We start from the raw sequence: 22,148 nt of genomic DNA on the forward strand, positions 1-22,148 counted from the left end.
ACCCACATAAAATAATGACAACATCTAGAAGGGGATGAACAGCTGCTCTACCGCTTTTTTCTCTCAGATACCATTAGGCTGCAGATTACTGCCTCCTGATAACTCATTCTTCATACTGGAGTGTAAAAAACCACACTGATGGAAATAACCTCACTTAATACTAGTGCAACCCGTCTAAATATCTAAAAATATTTTTAGATATTTCTGTGGTCCCGACCCTGGTATCTGTGATGTCATGTTTTTATCTTCAGATTGCGTCACAACAAAGGATGCCTGACATCAGTCAAATGGTCACATGGGAAGTTTTGTGAGAGACCAAGAATCCATGGCTCTGTTTTGATTTCTCAGCTGGAGTACTAAGCTTGTGGAAACCTTTCTTTATAGCACTTAAATGAAAATATAAAAAAATTTGCAGAAATACATGAAGTAATGTAAAATTATTATTTTTTTATTATTTGATGTAAATTTTATATTTTACCAAAGGTACTTTTCTTCTCTGTTTACAAAGCCAGAAATGTATCTGGATCACTTGCAAGTCAAATAAGAGACATCAGACGAAAAGGAAAATTTTTCAATGACTGATTACCTGAGTTGCAGTGCAATATTTAATTTCAGACAGTATTGCTCTTTGGACTTTTTACAGTAAGAAATAATAAGCTTTATCAAGTCAAAACCTTAATCAGAGCTTGTCACAAATTTCAGAATTCTCATGAACCAACAACATGAAACACCTGACATAATGTATACTACACTTTTTTGCTTGCCTCTACAATAAATTAATACCCTGGATGATTTAAATATTAGCAAAAATATTTACAAAAAGAAGATAAAACACAATATAAAACTTCTTTTCCAAGATATGCTTCTTCCAAGAAACAGTTTGGTACCAAGAGTGAAATTACAAGTCTTACAAAATTGTTTCTCACTTATTTAAATTCATGAAGATAAATAAATGACACTGAATTATACAAACAAACATTGATATCCTCCTATGTGTTTATGCAGTAAAAGCATGTATCTCTTCTTGAGAGTATCCAAGGTCCTTCAGATATCTGAAAGTCAGAAATCAAGTTGGCAATATTAATATTTGGAACTCAAAACCCACCACAGACACAGATGAAGCATAACTTCAGCACCACTTCCTTGTTTTTATTCAGACATGCACATTCTACTTTATCCTTGCAAATAACGTTTAGAAAACAATCAATGCCCAGGAGCTCAGATATGCTACATAAACTTTTTGGGTGATGAAAACAATTTCTAAAAATAAATACAGATATAATCTGAATTATCTCAGATTTCTCAAGAGGCAGCATAATTATTGGCCAATACACAGTGACTTCAGTAGGACTGCAGAAATGCAAATGACATCATATTCAATATTTTGAAGCTGGGCTTCAATGAATTTCAAGAGAAATTTAGAGGACCTTTTATCTTAAAACATGTATTAAAAAAGGAAAATACTAGGTACAGACACAAATAAATGCATTAATTTTAAAAGAATTGAGAAAAATGCTTCTGATAGAACAACTGCTTTGATCTTCTGTAACTTAATATATCAAGCTAACACCAAGAAAGAAAGCTTATCTCCTATTATTACAACTTTTCTATGAACATCAAATTAAAAGCAGCATTTAAAACCTTGGAGGAAAAAGGTCACTGTTAAAGAGTTGCTTTTAGAAAGTTCTGGACAACGTACTAAGAAAACTCAGGAAACTTATACATTGCTGATACTTACTTAGCTACACATAAATATAAATATACTCCTCAAGTACAGCACAAGGTGATTTTTAACTCCTTTTTTTGTCTGTTTAAATTTTGAAAATTTTCTTAGAAAGTAGACAACAGAAGGTCATTTTTTAAAGACTACCAAATCAGAAACACTACAGGTGATTAGGTGATCAAATTCTAAAAAATTTCTCACTTTCCAGTTCATTATTTAAAATACTCACTGTACTCCTTGTTCTGTAAAAGGTACTGGACCACAGATGCAGATAAGCACTTTGGAGTCTCTTCTGCTTCTTTTCACAAACTCAGACAGAAGAGATGGAGAAATCTTCCCCTGTTTACCTACCCAGTCTTTTGATGGTTGTGAAAGAATGAACTGAACCTCAAACCTGGTAAGGAGAAGAATATTTCATAAATATTACCCCCAATTACAAATCTGCTACACAAAATGCTAGTGACCATGACACTGATGTTTCCTATGATTACCTTCCTGGTCTGCTCAGCTCCCCACCACAGTATCAGATCTCACAGATATTTAGTCATTCCTACTGATCAAGTCAGTCAAATCACCTTCAATATTGTGTATTTATTTAGCCAAATCTTCCAATGTTAAAAATTCCAGCTTTCTATTTCACCTTACAAAAAGCCCCAGACATTAAGCTGGGCACCAATGAAGATACTTAAGCACAGATTTTACTATTCCATTAGCACTTTTACACAAACCTTGGGGCAGCTCAGTAAACAAGCAGTGAGATAAGAATGCTTGGCCAAGCTTGTGAAAATGTCAGTACAATTTCAGTAATGAGAAAATACTCATTACTGAACGTTGGTTTCAAAAACTCACTAACAGAATAGTAACTGAGTAAAAACCAAACACTTCTGTATCTGAGGCTCCTATGGAAAGGGAGAGCAGCCTTTTACTCTCACATTTGCACAATATCTAGACTACAAAGCTTTGAATGTGCCAGACATCACTAGGGTATGAAATAGTATTGATTTTTCACTTCAGTGTTGTGAAGGAACAAGTGGTTTCTACTGAGGAAGAATTCAACTAAGAATTAACCATAAACAAAACATATTTTTATCACATAAAATCTAAGCAGTGACAATTTATTTTGTGGTAACAGCAAGGGAACTGAAATTAAAGGATAATCTGATAATCCTCTGTCTCCTGACAGAACTATGGCCTGCTGAAATAATTTAACATTACACATGCACTACTTGCATTTTAATCTGCAATTACATAGTAATTGAGGGCAAAATGCAGCAATTATTAAAAAAAAATTAAAGTAATGAGTCTATTTAAACTCCGAATTTCTATATAAACATTTTCATAACCAGTAACACCAAAATGATTTTTAGAAGACTTCTCTAAATTCAGAATGTTTCTCCTGCGGCACATTCTCCTTCTCTATTTTGTGTTCCTTTTTGCATAACTATTTTCTATCGTTAAGGCTAAGGCAAATTTTTTCTGTATCAAAAAGCTTCTCAACTTTTTTGGTAGATGATTAGATGATTTTAGAAATCATCCAAGCCAACATATCATCTCCAATAACCATCTATTAAACACTGCAAATCAAATCCCTGGCTTCCCATGGGACCTACAAAACATAACAACATAGCCTCTGCTACGCATCTGTGAGCAATGGATCTCCTTCCACTCCCTAGGTCTTATCATATTCTTAAGTAAGAGCTTACAGAATCAGAATCTGGCCTTGTGCCAAAGCTGAACAGTTAGTCTAAGCCCAGAGATGTTACAAGTTGTTCTCCACAAGACTTTTAATTACCTTTCATCTTTAAGAGCTAATTGCTCTAGCTGGTTTCTCCAGAGTATGTCATCCTCAGTTTTGTTGAAGAAGATCAGCTTCACTGTCCTTAAAAAAACAAAACAAAAATTAAAATTAACTGCAGATTGTTTCTGGTAAAGAATCAGAATTTAATGCATCATACAGAAACCTTTTACTTATATTTTTTGTTTTCTCCAGAGGCATTATAAGTCAAAATGAGGCTCACTGAACAAGCTTTGAAAAACTTGCCTGGTATAGACAAAACAGTCCCAAATCAGCTACGCTCCATCTTTAAATACTAAAATCATCTTATTCAGAAACTAGAATGTGCCAGAACCTTTACATGCTTCCCAGGGCCCACTTCTCTGAAAACATGGAAAATAAAGCCCACTACACTAAAGTAGAGCTCTAAACAGTGGCACGGTGCACCATAGCATTGAGTGTTACTCAGGTGGTGGAAAATCAATAAAAAGTGCATAGGAAAGCCATGCTTTTTGTTCATGGGCACAAAAGTAGAAATTGATTATTTGGAGAATGGTGCTTTGAGACACCCTATTCCCCAGGGTAGACAAAGGTATCTGCTGCAGTTCTGCTCAGTACTCAGCACTATAAAGAACAGAAAATTGCAAACTTGGAATAAACTGGTCGCAGTCTTGCTGGAAATAAGGGAGAACACAACTAAAATGAAGAAGTGTAAATTAAGTATGATCACCACCAGTAAAGAAAAACTGGTTGACAGAATGATAACAAAAATTTAGACAACAAATAAGAAGCTTCATCAACCCTTTGTAAGGAAGGAGAGTGAATCTAACATATTGGAAACTACTTCAAGGGATGTAGATTTTAATGAACTAAAAACACTGTTATGCAAGGTCATATGGAAAACTGCTCAGAAAGAGGAGATGGAGACCCTTAAAAGATTTTAAAATGGAGGAAGGAGATAGAAAGCTAAAAAATTACCTTCTGAACAAGACTAATGATGAAAGTGGGACACTATATTAAAAGTGAATATGACAACAGAGGGGTAATTTAGGAATGAAAAGCTGGAGACAAAGATACAATGATCAAGGAGAATCAAGAATAGATTACCAGCATCCTATACTTGAGAAGAGAATTAGCCCTCTACCTAGTGTTTAGTGTCTTTGTGCTTCAGTCTTCTTTAAGAAATGCACCCACCTGACTGCAGTTATACACAACCAGTAAAAGGAGCAAAAAATCCTCATATGAAAAAGGAAGCATAGAGGACCAATATTCTTTTATAGTTAATACTTTGGCCAAATTTAATTTGGCCTGTAAGAGAGGAAACAAGGCTGCAGAAAATGCATCATGACTTGATGCACAAAAGGATGGTGCAGCTATGAAGGGAACAAATTGTTTTGCCCATTTACAGTAGGCAAGAAATAGACTGACAAGACAATAGGCAGACTTTGTCTAGACAGTAAGAATGAAAATCCAGTTGTCTAAGCCCATTACAGCAGATGCTGCCCAGGAAAGCTGAAGATTCTCCAGCATTCACAGTGCAGCCCCAGAGGTTCAACACCACTCACCCAGAACTCCAGACAGAGGCTGCTCTGGCACCCTCAGGAGACAAGTCTGTCATTGTACAGATTATTCCTCAGCTTTCTGCAATTTGTGTCCTAGCATATACAAACCAAGCTTATGGCTAGTTACTTTGCAAAGTAAGATCATTCTACGCAATACTGCTCATATATATACACACATATGTATCTCATACAGATAAACATACATATATTAAAGACAGTCTGGGAGTACTTCCCCAAAAAATAAATTGAGGGTTAAAGAACAAATGTAAGGCCAAGGAACCAAATTGCCTAGAACAGTCAGAAAAACAAATCCTTAAAAATGGAACCTGCATCAGTTCAAGTCACTCCAGCACCTAACCAGCCTCCACAGCAAGAAGGAAAAATTCATTTACTTTGACTAGTAAGGAAACAGATGCTGCTGCACCCTAAACTAACACTGAATTCCCATATGAAATTGTGCTGAAAAGAGCTAAAAATGTGTTCCCACTCTGTCAGATGATAGACTCATCCTTTGGCTTCACAAAGCCAGTCAACCACTTTTTATCTGCTACTGACAATACAGGACATTTTGGAAGAACCAAACAGTACAGTCTCTTTGCTCACAAAACAGGATTATATGTAACTGCTGAAATATAACAATCTAAAAATAGTGTCTGGATTTGGGGTTTGTTTTTATGGAAACAAACTTTTGCAGTCTATGTCATCCTTCGTAGCTTTAGTATGAAGATTAGTGTACAATAATCTCTCTGTGTTTCAAAAGCAGAAGTGCTAGTTCTGCAAGACATAATAACAACCTGTTCCCTTGAGCAAGAACAAGTAATGCTTTCTTCTGTAGATTTTACAGAGTACAGAATGCATATGCAATACATATCTTTTCATGAATTCAAATATACTTAATGTTGTATTTACATAAGTGACATATAAATCTGTGAAAACTGGAACTCGTCTGGGAACAATGTGTTACTGCTGCTTAGCAGGTGAAAACCATTAGCTAACTATTCTAATGTATCAAAGAGAAGCCATAAGTAAACAGTTGCAGCCATCCTCAGTCCAAAACTCAGTATCTACACTGTAGTATTTCCATACTAAAAAAAGACACTTAAATGTAAAGGTGATAAAATAAAAAAAACAACTCCTTGAAGTGTCTACTCAGTGAGCTCATTTGTACCACAACTAAAATTCAAAATGCAAATGAGTCCACTACGTTGATCGTAGCCAATAAGCAAATAAGTGGAAGTTGCCTCAGCCTCAGACAGACTCTTCCCTAAAGCATGCCAGAAAAATGCTTTCATACCATTTTATTGTGTTAATTGTTTCATTAGCACTGAAGCTTGTGTGTCAAGAAGTCCACATACCTCAGACAGCTGACTTCAGTCAGAGCAAAATTCAGCAGCTTAACCATTGGTGTGAAACCTGTGCCTCCTGCCAATAAGAGGAGATCTTCTGAAGTTTGAACTTGTGACTTCTTGAAGTTGCCTTCAGGATTGCTGACAGAAATATAGTCTCCTTTATTAAAAAATAAAAAGTAAACATTAATTTGATGAAAACAGGCTAATTAGCATTCTGATTTTTTAAAGGCCATTTCATATTGCCTTCATCTTTGTAATATTAGGGTTTCTTTCAGAAAGGTACTATACACAAAAGGATCATTCTTGTTAAAAGAAGAGATGTACAAATAAAATGTTTTGTCTTGATGAATTTTACACAATGAGAACACAAACATTTGCAAAGTCAGTATTAAAAATCTACCTCTGTATCTGAAATAGAAAAGGAAGTACATCCTAAGTCCCATAAAACAGACCTCCTTTCTTTATGCAAAAGTACAAGAAGTTGTTCTCAGAGCATATGACATCAAAGCCATCAACTATGATGTGTGATACAGCTCACACGCATCACTCAGGAGAGAGCTTTCTGTAATGGACAACTCCTGTTTACAGTGAGGACAAGCCTTTACACTCAGGAAATGGAGAGTAAGATTTAAAAGAAGTTTTAAGTAATTCCTGATTAAGCAGGTAAACAATCAGAACATCACAAGACTCAGACAAATACTCAGTGAATCTTTAAAAATAATGCAATTGTTGCAAAACCAAACACAACCCCCCAGCATATATTTACCAATTTGTAGGTGGTCAAGTGCCTGTGTGAACAGTCCATGGGAATAAATTTTAATCATTAAATATATATGCACACCATCATGGCAAGGTGATTCTTCGAAATCCAGTGGCAAAAAAGGCAACACAGGTGTGTATGGTTTTACTACCTCTGTCCCTAGAGAGCAGACAGAAATACAGCTCAAAAAATATGAGAAGTACTCTACATCCAGATACTACAAATACCAAAATAAGCAAAGATTAAATAAATAACCTATATTTAACATGAAAATAAAACCATCCCATGCTTTTGCACAAGTTATTACTTTCCACTGCACCAGTTTTTATTACAGAATTGGAAGTCTTCTACTTCCCATTAAAAACTTGAGTATGGTATTTCCATGCTACTTAGCAACTCAGGACACAGGATGAAAAGATCTTGAGTCATCCCCAAAGAATATGAAAACCTAAACATTTTCATTAATTTTCAAGTATCACAGCTTGATTTATTTTAAATCTAAACAGCAGATTTTTAATACTGCAGAAGTATCTTTTCTTGCAGAATCATTTCAAAAAGCTATTGTATAATGATAGTAATACCTCAAGAGCTGGACACTACTAAAGAATTAGGAAGGGAGGAGGAGGAGAAGGTCATAACAGTTCTAAATTAATGGATGCTTAAAAATTCTTCTGAGAAGTCTCCACCATGTATACTGCAATCTAAGTGCAGTGACCAGTATAACTATTAATATGCAAATTTTAAGAAGTACCCTTTAAAATAGTAAATTGGCTATTTCTTTGACCTTCTGTTTTCTAAGCTTCTGTAAAATTTTGAAGAATAGTACATTGAAGAAAAGCACATGATTTTCAAGACACATTCCTCTCTTAACCCCTATTATTATTAATATTGCACAACTGGAGTGTAAAGCAGAGTAACCATGACTACCATAAATCCCTCAGAAGAAAAAAAAAAACAAAAAATTGCAACAGTACCCTCCTCACTTCAAAAAAGCTGCAAACTAAAAGGAACTGACTAATGATACATATACATGCACTGCATACATATACAATAACCTTCCCACACTTCAAAGATGAACAGCACTGCTTTGGCTTTTTTAAAGGAAGAGATGGCAGTAGAGACCACCAGTAGGGTCACCAGTAAATGCCAGCCATCTCAATAACTAGCTGTCCATTAATATTAATCCAGTCAGTTCATTATTAATTACTGATTGTGATCCTGGAAGCAGAGATTTGCTGAGGACAATCAGGGAGTTAGTGGCCACGGACTTGGCATTTTCCCAAAACTATGAAAAGAATTAATGTAAATATATCCATTACAACATTCTCAATTTTTCTTACCTGCAATAATGTGCTTGAGGTAAACATGTTGTCCAGTAGGAACATGGAGATGTGTTCCCTTAGGCAACATTAGGCAGAAGAGTTTGGTGTCATGGGTAACTTCTGTCTTAGAAACCAACTTGCATTTTCTGTAGAACAGTCCTAAAAACATTTAATTTGTTAGTTAAGTCTCAATCTGTCATTCTGTAATTACGTATCTTTCAATAAGAGAGACAAATGTGTGTATGACACTATATACTTATAAAAAGACAATAAATAGATGCATCTCGTATGAATACTTGTAACAATTCTTATAATTTTGGACTAAGGACTCATTTATAATGTTATTTTAAGAGCCTCTGAGTTATTGACTGGGAATAAGTAGAAAAGCACCAAAAACTATCAGAACCATTTGTACCACACTGCACGTGCACTGAGCTCCCCATACAAGTACATCATGGGTACACACCTAAGCAGACCAAAAGCAGCTGGTGGGATGCAAATGAAACAGAAACCAGCACAGCACCAGACTGCCCACAGCCAGCCAGCAGGCTGAGGGAGGTGATTCTGCACCTCTGCTCTGTTCTTGTGAGCCCTCACCTGGGGTACCATGTTCAGTTCTGGGGTCCCCAATACAAGAAGGATGTTGTGGACCTGCTGGAGCAAGTCCAGAAAAGGGTCACAAAGATGAACAGAGGGCTGGAGCATTTCTCCTGTGAAGATACACTGAGAGAGTTGGGGTTGTTCAACCTGGAGAAGAGAAAGCTCCAGGGAGCTTATAGGAGCCTCCAGCAAAAAAGATGATCATGAGTGATTTTCTCTCCTCTACCTTTAGGAGAGCATTTTTTAGCCAGGCCTTTGTTTCAGCACTGCAATATTTTAGCTCCAACCTGGAATACCAATGTGCTCACAGCACCACACTGCCTAAACAGGTTTATAACTCAATCCCAGTAGATATTTTTATGTAAAGCCTCTCAAAATTTGGCAGGTTCACGTATGAGAATACTTGAGCATGACACCCTTCTAACAACACTTTCTACATTGGAGCAATTTCAGTGAAGCAACGTTTTATTCTCCCTTTTATTCCATGGTATTGAAAAATACTCATGTTGCTCACATAAAAAGCTGAGCTACTCATGAAACAGGAGAAGATGCTAAGGAAATTCCAACCATGAGGATGGTCTGGTCCAACACTGGGACCAGAGCTCAGAGAGAGTCTGTCCTTGGAGTATTCAAACCTTGACTGAACAGCTTTGAGCAGGAGGTCAGATCAGATGACTTCCAGAGCTCCCCTTCAGCTAAGTCAGTCTACAATTGGCATTTTTCTGCCTACACTGGTTTTCTTAAATTATTCAAATAGCTACTAGTGAGTTATCCACTACAAATGCCTGCAGAAACACGATGTAAAGCTTCTGACGTGGAATAAATATTTCTTTATTAAGATTTTCTCACATCTTTTATCTAACATCCTACAAATCCCTTCTTTTGAAGGAACAAGCATTTCAGATAAATCAAAAGAATGCCTAAAGCCCTGAAAAAGTGGAAGTCAGTAATTCTACTTCATACCAATCTTAAAGTCAAAACATCATCTCTCCAGCTATATAAATATTATGAAAAGTTTGTGGGAATTTGTTTTCTATCCTTCTTTTGAAAAACAATACACAATAAGATTGCAAAGTACAATAGTCAAATAAATATGCCAAGATTGCTGTCAATTCTGCAGACTTAAAAACTGCTTAAAAGGATGTGTGAGGTTGGTCATGTAACCCTTAACACTCATCAGCTAATACTCTTACATATATTTGGGCGTGGAGAAAGAAGTTAAAAAACTGATTCATCAACTGATTCACTGTTCCCTGACAATTTTTTCACCTTTCCAACCTGACTAATTCCAGCCTTTTCCTCATAAATAACCTTTATCTCCCTATTTTTAATACACATATTTTCACAATTGCCACACAGAACTTTCGTCCTGATTCATCCAATATAACTTTTGAAAACTTTCTAAGTAAACTTCTACTTTAGACTGTACTCTTTGCTACATTAAATAAAATTAGTTCATTATCAGTCATTCCTATAAAATCTGTGGCCACAAGCAAAAATAACTGTCAAAGCAGAAAAGCCTTTCAACAAAAGGAGCTAGCCCCTAGTAGCAAGCTGAAGCGAACCAGTTGGTTTTGTCAACCCACAAAGCCACATTACTGCCAGATGCCAAAGATTTATAATTTGCTACTATACAGAAGCAAAAGGTACTGTTCTTTCATCTTGATGTCAGTGTCTAGCAGCAAATCTCAATTTTTCAAAGTGACCAAAGTAGTTAGTGAGCAGATTAGGTTGGATTAAACACTTTGCAGACATCAAGTGGCAGAACTGCAGCTCCTGATCTAGGAGAAGCAGCCCTGCAGCCTCTCACTACCAAAGGCTTGCCACAAAAAACAATACAATCGTGGGCTAGAGATATCAGTCTCTAAACTCATCTTCCACCTTTGCTGGATTCAAGAACTACAGTACCTTGATTTATAGGCATACAAATTCAGTTTTAGTAACAGAGCTGCTGTACAGATAACGATAGCTTTTGGAGAGTATCATTCTTCTGCATAATGCACGTTCTTCCTTGTCATGAAAGGGAGCTTGAGAATTTTTCTTTAATTATGATTTTTGCTTTTCTTCAATGATAAAACTTCAGTGACAATTCTTATTTCTTAGTTACTAGTCATAAAACTAGTGATGCTGCAGTGGCAACATTAGCCTGTTGGCTTGGGGAAAAAAATTAATAGCTCCACTACCCTTCCATCTCAGGTAGAGGAATTCCACCCTATTCTCAGAAAGCATTTACCACCCAAACATGCCCACCAACCAATGTTAATCCTTATTTTGTTCAGGTTTCTTGGTTATGGAGCCTCAAGTACTACTCCTGCCAATGGAGTATGCTAATGGAGATAGTACAGCTAATGGAGGTTAGACCACAGCTAAAGGAAGGTGGCTTCCCACCACTTCCAGCAGCAGCCCAGTCTTAGGAGTTAAGACAACCACGACCCCTCACTGTTGACCATCAAATCATCAGTACCCTCAAATGCTTCAGTTAATTACCAGATTTCACAAGCTATTTGATATTACCTAAGAAGGCCAGCCATGCTCTTCCTAGATGGCCTTTCTCCCCTCCCAAAATAAAGTTCCCACTGAATCAACACCTTCTAAACTTTCTCAGGTTATGCAGCACTCTGTAAAAGTGTCAGTCTTGCTGATACACAGTACGTGCAGCAGCAGCACTCTGCTCCCTTCTGGTATTTCCAACCAAAAAACCTGTATGATCTTCCACTTGATTGTACAAAAAACATTGCACAAACCAAGGAAAACTGGATCCTGCTTCAGCCCTCAGAGGCAGCAGCACCTTATTTCTTTACTGAACATCTGCCAATAGTTGCACACTCTTTAAAACAGCAGAAATTAGTAATTAGATAAATTTTCAAAACAAGAGTCTGAGTAAAAGTTCAGAATCATTTTCAGAAGGAAGAAGCAGTTTATTCTCCATGGGAAAAGACACACACACACACCTCCAAGTCATCCCTACTAACATGTAATTTTTAACTGCATATGGTTACTGCATTTATGTGCATGCTCCCTCATGAGTGGGCTTCCATACCTTATTTCCCAGAAAAAGCAGCAACAAGAAAATCACATCTTAATACCTACATGAAAACCTGCACTCTATCACTGTGCTGTATGATATTTTTGTTGGTTGGAAGGGGTCAGGTTTTAGGGTTTTGGTTTTTTTGTTTGGTTAAATGAGAAAGCTCTATTTTATTTTTTATACAGCATTTGAATTTCACAGGATGCCAGACCTATGACCATAAGTTTTTGTTTGCACCTTTAATGACCAGTGTCACAATACCTACCCAAAAGTAATGTCCCCAGCCCCCTATACTGACAATCTAATTATACTGAATTCTGTTTTCTATGGAATACTGTGGATTATAAATAATTATTTATCCAGAAAACCAAGCACTTAATCCTTCTTAAGGAGTAGAAGCAGTATTGAATATTCTTCTGTGTCTCTTGACCATCCTAAGACACAGTGCAATTAACTAGAATTGAAGTCATTTTGAAAAAAAAAATCCCCTTCAACTTTGAGGAATTTCAACAATTCTGTTAGTTCCTTCCAATTAACTAAAATACACTGGCCAAAATGTTAGTATAAACTCAGCAGGAATTTGAGAGTACATAGGCAATTTATCTGGGAGTATTGCTTTCCCAGTTTATGGAGAAAAAAGTAGGGGTTATTTTAATTGTTTCTTCCATAGGCTTCCAGTACCATCTTTGCATTAAGTTGTTGTTCCTGAAGAAGACCTTTATCACTTTTTTGTAGAATTTAGACATGCCTGCTTAAAAAATAATTATTAAATAACTTTATAAAGTATAGATGCTTCTGCACATGTGGTAGTCACACACCCATCCTTTACAAACTCATTTACGAATGCTGTCTTATCAACAAGTAATAAAGACATAACATCAAGCGAACTTCCAAGTGTCAATCTTGGCTGGTTTTCAGCAATTCTTCCCGTGCTCTGAATACAAAGAAGTGTTTTAACTGGTCAATACACACAGAAATACTAAAAACTCAAAGACAAGAAAATCCTAATTAATTAAACACCATTGCTCCCATAAGCACTGACTATTCACAGCCTTGCCACCAAAGTGGAATCATTTTGGTTAAAATGATCACTCATATTAGAAAGCACAGTTACCAAAAGAACTAGTAATACACAAAAAATGAATAAAATAAACTACAAAAAAAAGTGTAACAAGATAACATTATCTAGAAAGCATTAGTTACTAATGCTCAATATGTATTTTGTCAATTGCATCTAACCTTCCTCATTTGCAAAGGATCTACAAAGCCACTATATCCTATATCTCTTATTCTTTTAGATTATCTTCTCTTTGTTTCCTATAATTACAAAAAGTGATGAGGGAGAAAATGAGCAACAGACAGTGGACAACACATTAGATCAGGCTGCAACCCCTTAGATACAGAGCGTTGTATCGAAAAATCTAATTTTAAAGTGGATGACTCAAAAGTTTCTGAAACTCTTAAAAGGAAAATTACATTCAACATAAGCTAAAGGTAGCTAGAGAGATGAGTTTTCCTGCAGTCTTCCTTTTTGTACCACAATAATCTCTCAACTCTAAAGGCCCACATAGCGTAACTGAGGGCCAGTAAGAGGTGTAAAACATGGTGAGCAACATTTCATTAGCTCTTAAAAATGCACAGCTTTGCTTTCACACAGAGTAACACACAGAGTAAAGAATATAATCCAACAGTCAATTTTTGAGCATTATTAGATAGAGGACCAAGAGGGCTTTTGAGAAACTAGGTGACAGCAATAACATCAGGAGTGTGATTATATTACACAATGTAATAGTGCAAAAATTTTTAATTTAGCTGAAAAAAACCCCAAACCCATACGGATTACTCTAACATACTTTGGTGCTGCAGCAAGTTCATACTATTCTGTTACTACAAAATGAATCCATATATAACATTTACTGCTTCTTGTAGACACAGCTTATTCAGAGCTGGCTTTAGTACCTACACGACTTCAAGTCTCTAATTTAATCTGAGCTCAAGTTACAAAGATGCAGAGTATTGGAACAAGCTTGCAGCACTGACAGATGTTACTGTATCTACAGTAACAATTGCAAGTGAAGGTTTTTGATACTTCACTCCAGTTACTCTCATAATGATTGACACATGTCCAGGCACGCTCTCCTCAGGGTCTACTGAGGTTTTCATATGGACAGAGAGGTCACCAAGCACACAAGTAACCATGAGATGGAACAACACTCAGGCAGTGCTCCCCTTCCAATATTAGGTTCACTTTCAACTCCACTGTGGGACAAAACAAACAAACAAACTAAAGCAAAACAAAAAACCCTCCTCCAAATCAAACCCTTTCTAGGGAAATTCCTGAATAGCTTTCAAGATCAGAATTCCAAATTGTAAAAGAAGTGAAGGTACAACAACAGAAAAAGAAATCCTGAAAAAAACCAAATATCACTGACAAGCTCCAAGAAGTCCTAAAATAGCTGGCAGCTGGCTATAAAATTGCTTACCTCTGTCTGTGCGTTTGATAAAAGTATTATGACCCTCAGAGGGCTGGCCCAGATTTTTCCAATGAACATTATCCTTTTTCTTTAAGACAATCTCTACTTTCCCTACTTTTTCAGCAATATTTACTAAAAGAGAAAAGATTTCATATTGTTACTTTTAGTTACACTTTGTACAAAAAAATATTTCACATATAAACTATAAAGAAATTCAGAACAATTACTCATTTCTCAAGACACTTGTAATTAATTCTTTAAAGCAGGGTATCAAATCAAATTAGTACTTCCAGCTATCTCCCTATAATATTTTAGAGTGCAGTTAAAACAAGCACTAACTGGATATGCATAATTAATACACATTATTTGCTTGACAGTTCATGGAACCAGGACAGCTTCACAGACCATCTGGTCAAGAAAAATACTCATGAACCCAGAGTCCTCATGTACTGGAAATTGTTACTACCTTCTTTTCAAGGGCATTTGAATTTACAATTAAATCCAAGAAAGTCTCAGTCTAAGAAAAGAACAGTTTAAAAATACACAACAGATCTAACTTCTGGCTCTTTTAGCCTTCAGTCATACTCAAGAGGGATCAGAGCACTATCAGCTTATTACTTTCACAGGCCCAAATGCCACAATTAAGAAAAAATATTTCATATTATGACTTGATTTGATTGACTCTGTCAGGACCTGGTGGTAAGTAAAACTGTGAAGTATCTGATGAGTCAGAAAAATAAACTGAAATTCCCAATTTAAATTGAATTTTGGTATCAGAATCATAGAATATCTTGAGTTGGAAGGGACCCACAAGGATCATGGAAGTTCAGCTCCTGACTGGACTATCCTAGAAGAGATACAGAAGTGCTGCAAGAGACAGAAATTACCAGCCACATCTTCTGAAACTGCATGATCCAAGTCTGAAATAAAAACAAACAAACTGTGTGTTAAGCATTAAAGAAGTTCTATTACAGCCATCATATACACACAAAGTATAAGTAAGTCTAGGAATACTGAGTGAACTACTAATACTTACAAAAAGTTATGCATGTTTATTTGGCCTTGGAATTTTACTCATGACTTCTACAAGCCTCATGCATTAAGGCAATCTGCAATTATTGCACTTGCCCTTGTGAATGAGGGCTTTTCAATAATCATTAAAAACACACTTGAAGAAAAATTTTACACAACTTTAAAATCAATTTCTTGCTGCATTTTAGTCCATATGTAAGAAATTTAGTACATACTAAAAAAATGAAGATGTGAGTTGATAAACAATGTAATTCCTTTACATCAAGGCACTTTAACCATCTCTAATGAAAGAGGAATAAAATATTAATTGGTGCATGTAAAATGCTAATGGTGTGATGAAAAGGTTTTAATACAGTGGAATGAAAATACAATACTTTCAACTGCAAAATTACAGTACCTACCAACTTGTACAAGATATGAGTGATCATCCATGATGATTTCTCCCCTTAATTGTTTGTCTTGACAGTCAACTATCACCAAGTCTGCATTCATGTCCTTTCATAGCCAAGGGGAAAAAAAAACCCAAAAATTTTTATAAAGTTCTCCCAGAATTCAAGCTAGATCACAACTGCGTCTTGTAATTCTTCCTTCATGAAATATACTTACCTTCTGCTTAGTGTATATGACAATGGTGATCAAACTATCTGTTTGGAACCAGTCGTAACTGTAAAACAAAAATAAAATAAATAAAAAAGCATATATTTTATTTGAGCATATCAAAACATATTTAACCCCAAGCCTTCAAACAGAGCTTGTATAACAAATTTACAAGCCAAACATATTACTTACTACTTTTGAAGACTAAGTTCAAAGTCAGTAATTCTAACAAAACTATTAAAATAACTATCTAATTATGTATTCTTATAGTCAGTACACTGTAGTTAAAATTGTATGGCATTAATTTTACTTAAAAAGCATATATATTCTCTTTGTAGTATATGAACCTTGCATATGGATGATTAAAATCTTAAGTCCAGACAAAAGCATTAAATAGGCAGGGTGGCTTTCAAGAGTTAAAGATTTGATGCACATACCACAAAACCACAATTCCTTTCACCTCCACAAATCAAGTTTTTGCATTCATTCCTATGTTCCCAAGTCCAAACCTTGTAATAAATCCAGTGTAAAGTACAAAAAGAAAAGAAAGCTTTCAGTTGCTAATTATTTGCATGGCCTTACACTTGCCAGGAAGTAACTTCCATCAACTCGTGGACCAGAAAAACAGGGACTCAGGGAGGAGAAAATACTCCTGACAGCCAACACATCTTAGGCTGCACACCTTCCAGTCACCTGCCAGAATATGCCAGACACACATGGAAAGAAAGGCAGCAAGGTTTGGAGAGCACTTCAGAAAATAAACCTCATTCCAATTGTTTACAAGCCATAGTATTTCATGACTGCATGCAACTAGCCCAGAGAACACATATTTCCTGGGGATTTTGATGCCAGGTGAGAAGCTAGATCTTGAGGACCAAAGGTATCATGGAGTAAAATGATGCATCAGTGACATCGGCAGGCATGTCACAGTGAGCTTTCAGGGCCTGCTTGGCTTTACATACTGTAGAAACTTGAATGCAGCTATCAATCTCAATACATTCCAGCTTGAAATGATGCCCTTTCTCAAGGCACAGCAATTGTTTATGGACAAATTCACTAAAGTCAAGAAAGTAATCAGTCCAATTGGAATCCCTTTCCATGAGTTTTCCCAAGAAACAAAGGTGAGGAGCCTGCAAATATAAGCCAAGCATTTGTATACAATCAAGGCAGCACAAGATTTAGGAATCAACAGAACAAGTAAAGAACCATCATCTGCCCATATGACCTCTGGCAAGTTGTTTTAAACCTGAACTTCAACTTTTCTACTTATACAAGGATGGTAATGATATACACTCATTTTACTGAAATTTCAAGAGCTACCCATGGAAGAACTTGCCTTGTATTTACTAAGAATTGTACAGAATTCTTAAACAGAATGTTCAACAGACAACTACAGACAAAGGCTTACCTCGGACTTAAATCTTTAGCAGAAGAAGCCAGTACTTTCTTCTCAGGAAGCACACCTGCAAAGAGCAGACAGTCATTAAAATATTTGCTGGGATGCTTGCTTAATATAAATAATACTCAGGTATGTTTGGGGTTTATGGTTTTGGTTTTTTTAATTGAATGTTCTAAGTGTTCTCAAACAATATTTGGTGGCTTTATTTCCACAGCTAGACTATATACATTTTGTACTTAGTTCTTATTCAGCACTTTCTCTTGGAGAGCAGTGTTCTAGAATATGGAGGTATACTTCAGAACAGAGAACATGTTCTAGAACATGGAGGTCTACTTCAGAACAGAGTTGTACACACCACAGTACCTGTGTTGTACTCAATTTCATCTGTTAGCAGCTTGTGTTTTTACACTTTGTGATAGTGTAGCACAAAAAGGTTATCTGAATGATTTTCCTTTAACAAACTATTTGTTTATACAATTCAGATGAATAAATTCAATTTGAGATGTCTGATCTAACCTAATTTGCAAGTAACATTTCGTGTCAGTCAATTAAGCAAAGATAGCGGCCCAAATCTTTCTACACAGCATTTGGCTAGGAATTTTCACAGAATTCAGACATTCACTTGAACTACTTAACTGCATGAAACAGTCTGGAACAGCTTTTGCTGGGAAGCAACAGTTGGTCAGTCTTTCAAAATGTCAGCTGTACTAATCTCTGACAGAATAGAAATTGAACATATTTGGCAAAAACTTGAGGACAGAGATAGATAAAAGCAACTGCAATCCTGCATCAGTTTTAACACAAAGAAGCTAAATGGAATGATGATGGAGGAAGCTGCAGACTGAACAGCTGGTAAGTGCCGGTTTCAAGCCCATTCAAAGGCAAACCTTGCAAACCTGAAATGGCTATGCATTAAATAACTAGCACATGAATTCTCAGTTACCCAGATTATTATCTTCTAAATGCCAGTAAATTTTCTAGTATGACTAAAAGCTTAAACACATAATTGAGTGGCTCTAACACGTGGGAAGTAGATAAAAACAAAAAGAGCCACTCTGGTCTAACCCAATCTGTCAAAACTATTTGATCATCCAGAATTAACCCAAAGCAATTAAAACTCAGCCGAATTACTCATTCTTTGATCCTTAATTACTCCTAAGTACACAACATCTGCAGCTGCCAAGGAAGCTAAATGTCAGAGCAGTCAGATCACTGCAAAAGAAAACCAATCACCTAATGATAAAAGCCTTCTCAAGGGCTAAGCCTTTCTTGAGGACACACATATGAATTGCTTGGTCTCCAGGGATAACAGGAATCCATGGTCATACATACTCTTATTTGCTTTTGCAGGTCCAGAGAAATATATGAACAGCCACATTAAAACAGAACATTCTGGCAAAACAAGTTATTTATGAATTATTTTGAAATACTGTAAGATGCTACATGAAAACAGTGATTCATGCTGCAATAAAAAGACAATGATTCAGGTGATCAGTGAACCAATTAAGCAAAGTGCTCTATTAGTCATGGTGATCACAAATAAAGAAAAGCTGTGGGTGAAGCCAAAGGCTGATGGCAGGCATGAAATGAAGAGTTTAATGTGACTAGATGAACAGCACAATTATAAATAACCCTGCACATCACAGGACTGCTTTGCACAATCCTATGGGACAGCAAGGCTAGTGACAGAGGTTCTCACACCACCTTCACAGCCACACTGGAAAGAGCTGGGTTTGGTTGGTCGATTGCATCACAGACAGAAAGTGAGTAGAACTGCCAGTCACAAAAGGTGTGATCAGCATACCAAGTCCAGCTGGAGGGTAGGTACTGCAAGCACTCCCTAGAGAAGAGGGAATGCTGATATTGTTTCACACAGTCACCAGCAACCTACAGGGCACACATTCTCCCAGTCAGAACAGTAACAAATCATGCAAACAGGCAAACATGGAAGGTTAAGGTTATTAAGGGATGCAGAGAGTCTGGAGAAATGGGCTGACAAAAACTTCATGAAGCTCACAAGGAAATGCAAAATTTTGCACTTTGAAAGAAAAAAAAAAAGATCTGGCAAAATAAGTGGAAGACCTGACTGGATAGAAAAACCTTGAGCAGAAAATTTTCCTAGCATTTCACAGACAAGATGACCTTGTTCGTCCATCTCATATGTCCCTTATCTACACTATTCTACTGCAGTCTTATAATACAGAATTCACAATACTTGGGTAGGATTTCGCCTTCTGAAATTTCCATAGATCACTACAGCCTGACGACTGGATTCAAATGCAAAGAGAGAGAAGTGTGGATAAATACTGCTCATTCAATGATATTCACATAAGTTTGAGATTCACTCCCAACTTTGCTCCAGGTGAGAACTTACCATTAAGCTGTTTCTTGTCTTCAGACACAGCAGAAGAAATCTCTGCAAGCATTAATAAAAAACAAGCACAACAGTTAAGAAGCTGCAGTATTTCCCCACATCATGCTAAATTAGCCAAAGTAAGGATCTCTGAGTAAACATTCCAAAAGTCTTAACGGAATGACCAGGATGCTTCAGACATCAAGAAGCAACAAAAAAATGCAGCACTGATGACCATTCCAAAAGAGTATGTCTAATTAAAAAATTGTTACATTACAAGCACCAAAAATTGCACAGCTCCAAAGGATAGGATATGTAGGAACTCTGACACTTCAAAAAAACCATCACAGATTATCTTGTGCAATTATAAACTTCATAGCTAAGAAGCTCACTGAATCTGTTAAGAATTCCAACTATACCTGTCTCACAACATCACATAGTACATAGACTGCAAATCTGACCAATCCAATCCTTAGAAATATGAACCCAATCCTTGGCAGGAACATAGGAAAAAGGAAATATTTCTATAAGTGTCCTCTGCCAAATGATTTTATTTTCAAGTTATTATCTCAATTTTTCATTTATTCTACAGTATGCTACAACTATTCCAAACCAACTGACTCTAGCAGAAAATTTTAAAAAAGAGAGACCAAGCAGGTGAATTGCACAGCATCAATTCTTTTATAGGGTGCTCACTTTGATGGGAAAGGCACTTCACCTCTCAGCCACATGTCCTTCCATTCACAGTAAATCTGTGGGGAAACTAGACCTCTGGATATACCTGGGGCCCCTTTCTGCCCTTCTCCACATTGCACATCTCAGAATCTCATTATATGAAAGGCCCCATTTATATTCTCTCTTACAGGAGCCAAGTTTGGGAAGTAGGAGAAACAAATCTGTTCTTCCTACTCCCTTTAATAAAAACCAAAACAGGAATGTTTCTTCCCTGTTCTTCCATATCCTTCCCAGTGCTCTGCATCACACTAGCAAGGGTTAGAGAAAAAATGCTAGAAATAAGTTAAGAAAGGCTTATAAAGCAAAGCACCAACCAAATGGTATCCCAAAATTACTTGAGAGCTCTTTAAGAACACCCTTCTTCAGAGGCTTTCACGTTGTGCCATTTCAATGTAAGAAGAAAATACTCCACACATTTTTAGCTGAGGTAAAAAGAAAATACTCCATAAAATTTTGGCTGAGGTAACATTTTCTGCATATTCTGCTATGCACCACTTTATGGTTTCTGCCAGGATGGGCAAGTTGTTCACAAAAACTGTGTTCTAATGAAAGGTAATTCTTTGTATTTAGAAGCCTATTCTCATTTCACTATATTTTAACACATTGCACAGAAATCAGCTCTGCAATTTTAAGGATGACGTGAGATACATCGAAGGCAGAGCCCTACCTCTCTTCCTTGGATGACATCACAGTTCCCAGTCTAATCTTGTTGAATTAACAATAATACAACACACATTCTGACTCCCAAGTAACCACTAAAGTAACATAGGGATTATGTTACTATACACACTAACCAGTGTCTCTGGAAACACCAGCAGTATTAAAATATTTCAGACTGTGCTAATATTTACAGCTGAGCACCCTGAAGGGACAGCAAACGGTTTCAAGCTGTACAGGTTTGCTGAGGGAGATTCTGAAATCATCCTTTACATACCTAGGTACGGCACTGGCCTTCTCAGCAAGTACAAACACCACATATTTCAGTGCAAAGATCCACTGTAACACTACAGAAGGGACACTTCAGAATTTCCTATTAGTCACCACCACAGCATGAAGCAGCATTCTCAAAATACAAGTTGACAAAACATTAACTATTATTAGCATTTTCAAAAGACTCTTCCTCAAAAATCCCCAACCTAGAGTGTGCAAGGACAACTTCAGCTTCATTAAGCAGTTCAGTAAGCAAACCATTGTACCATCTCCCAAGAAACAACCACACCACAGGAAATATACCCTAAGGTAAAAAAAACACAAATCTTCCAGCAATGCCCTAACAAACCTACATCTGCCTTCCTTGCTCTGTACTGAGACTGCACCAAACAGCAAATACTAATGTTCATCTTACTGCTGAACACTCATTCTCTGTCACAAAAAGAAAGCAATGTAATCCATAATTTGAAGTTTTGTCTTCCCTCTATACTTATGGGACCCATTTAATCC

General features: G+C 36.5%; 1 protein-coding gene across 2 annotated transcripts in view; it reads right to left on the bottom strand.

Annotated features, from left to right (window-relative positions):
* Nucleotides 1-427: 427 nt before the first annotated feature.
* The window catches only part of LOC128938776 (cytochrome b5 reductase 4), a 30,231-nt gene continuing 8,510 nt past the window's right edge, over nucleotides 428-22,148 (bottom strand). For both annotated transcript variants that reach the window (XM_054279220.1, XM_054279219.1), the window contains exons 5-16: nucleotides 19,995-20,036; nucleotides 17,630-17,684; nucleotides 16,231-16,288; nucleotides 16,026-16,119; nucleotides 15,480-15,512; nucleotides 14,602-14,724; nucleotides 8,509-8,649; nucleotides 7,175-7,327; nucleotides 6,415-6,565; nucleotides 3,516-3,602; nucleotides 1,953-2,117; nucleotides 428-1,052 (exon numbers count right to left, since the gene is read on the bottom strand). In XM_054279220.1, the coding sequence (XP_054135195.1) occupies nucleotides 998-1,052; nucleotides 1,953-2,117; nucleotides 3,516-3,602; nucleotides 6,415-6,565; nucleotides 7,175-7,327; nucleotides 8,509-8,649; nucleotides 14,602-14,724; nucleotides 15,480-15,512; nucleotides 16,026-16,119; nucleotides 16,231-16,288; nucleotides 17,630-17,684; nucleotides 19,995-20,036 (1,157 nt within the window). In that variant the 3' untranslated portion in view covers nucleotides 428-997. The remainder of the gene's footprint in view (nucleotides 1,053-1,952; nucleotides 2,118-3,515; nucleotides 3,603-6,414; nucleotides 6,566-7,174; nucleotides 7,328-8,508; nucleotides 8,650-14,601; nucleotides 14,725-15,479; nucleotides 15,513-16,025; nucleotides 16,120-16,230; nucleotides 16,289-17,629; nucleotides 17,685-19,994; nucleotides 20,037-22,148) is intronic.

Source organism: Melozone crissalis, unplaced genomic scaffold (assembly GCF_028551555.1).
Source record: "Melozone crissalis strain CALT ecotype California unplaced genomic scaffold, PUWL_Pcris_2 ptg000027l_1, whole genome shotgun sequence".
NCBI classification, from domain to species: domain Eukaryota; kingdom Metazoa; phylum Chordata; class Aves; order Passeriformes; family Passerellidae; genus Melozone; species Melozone crissalis.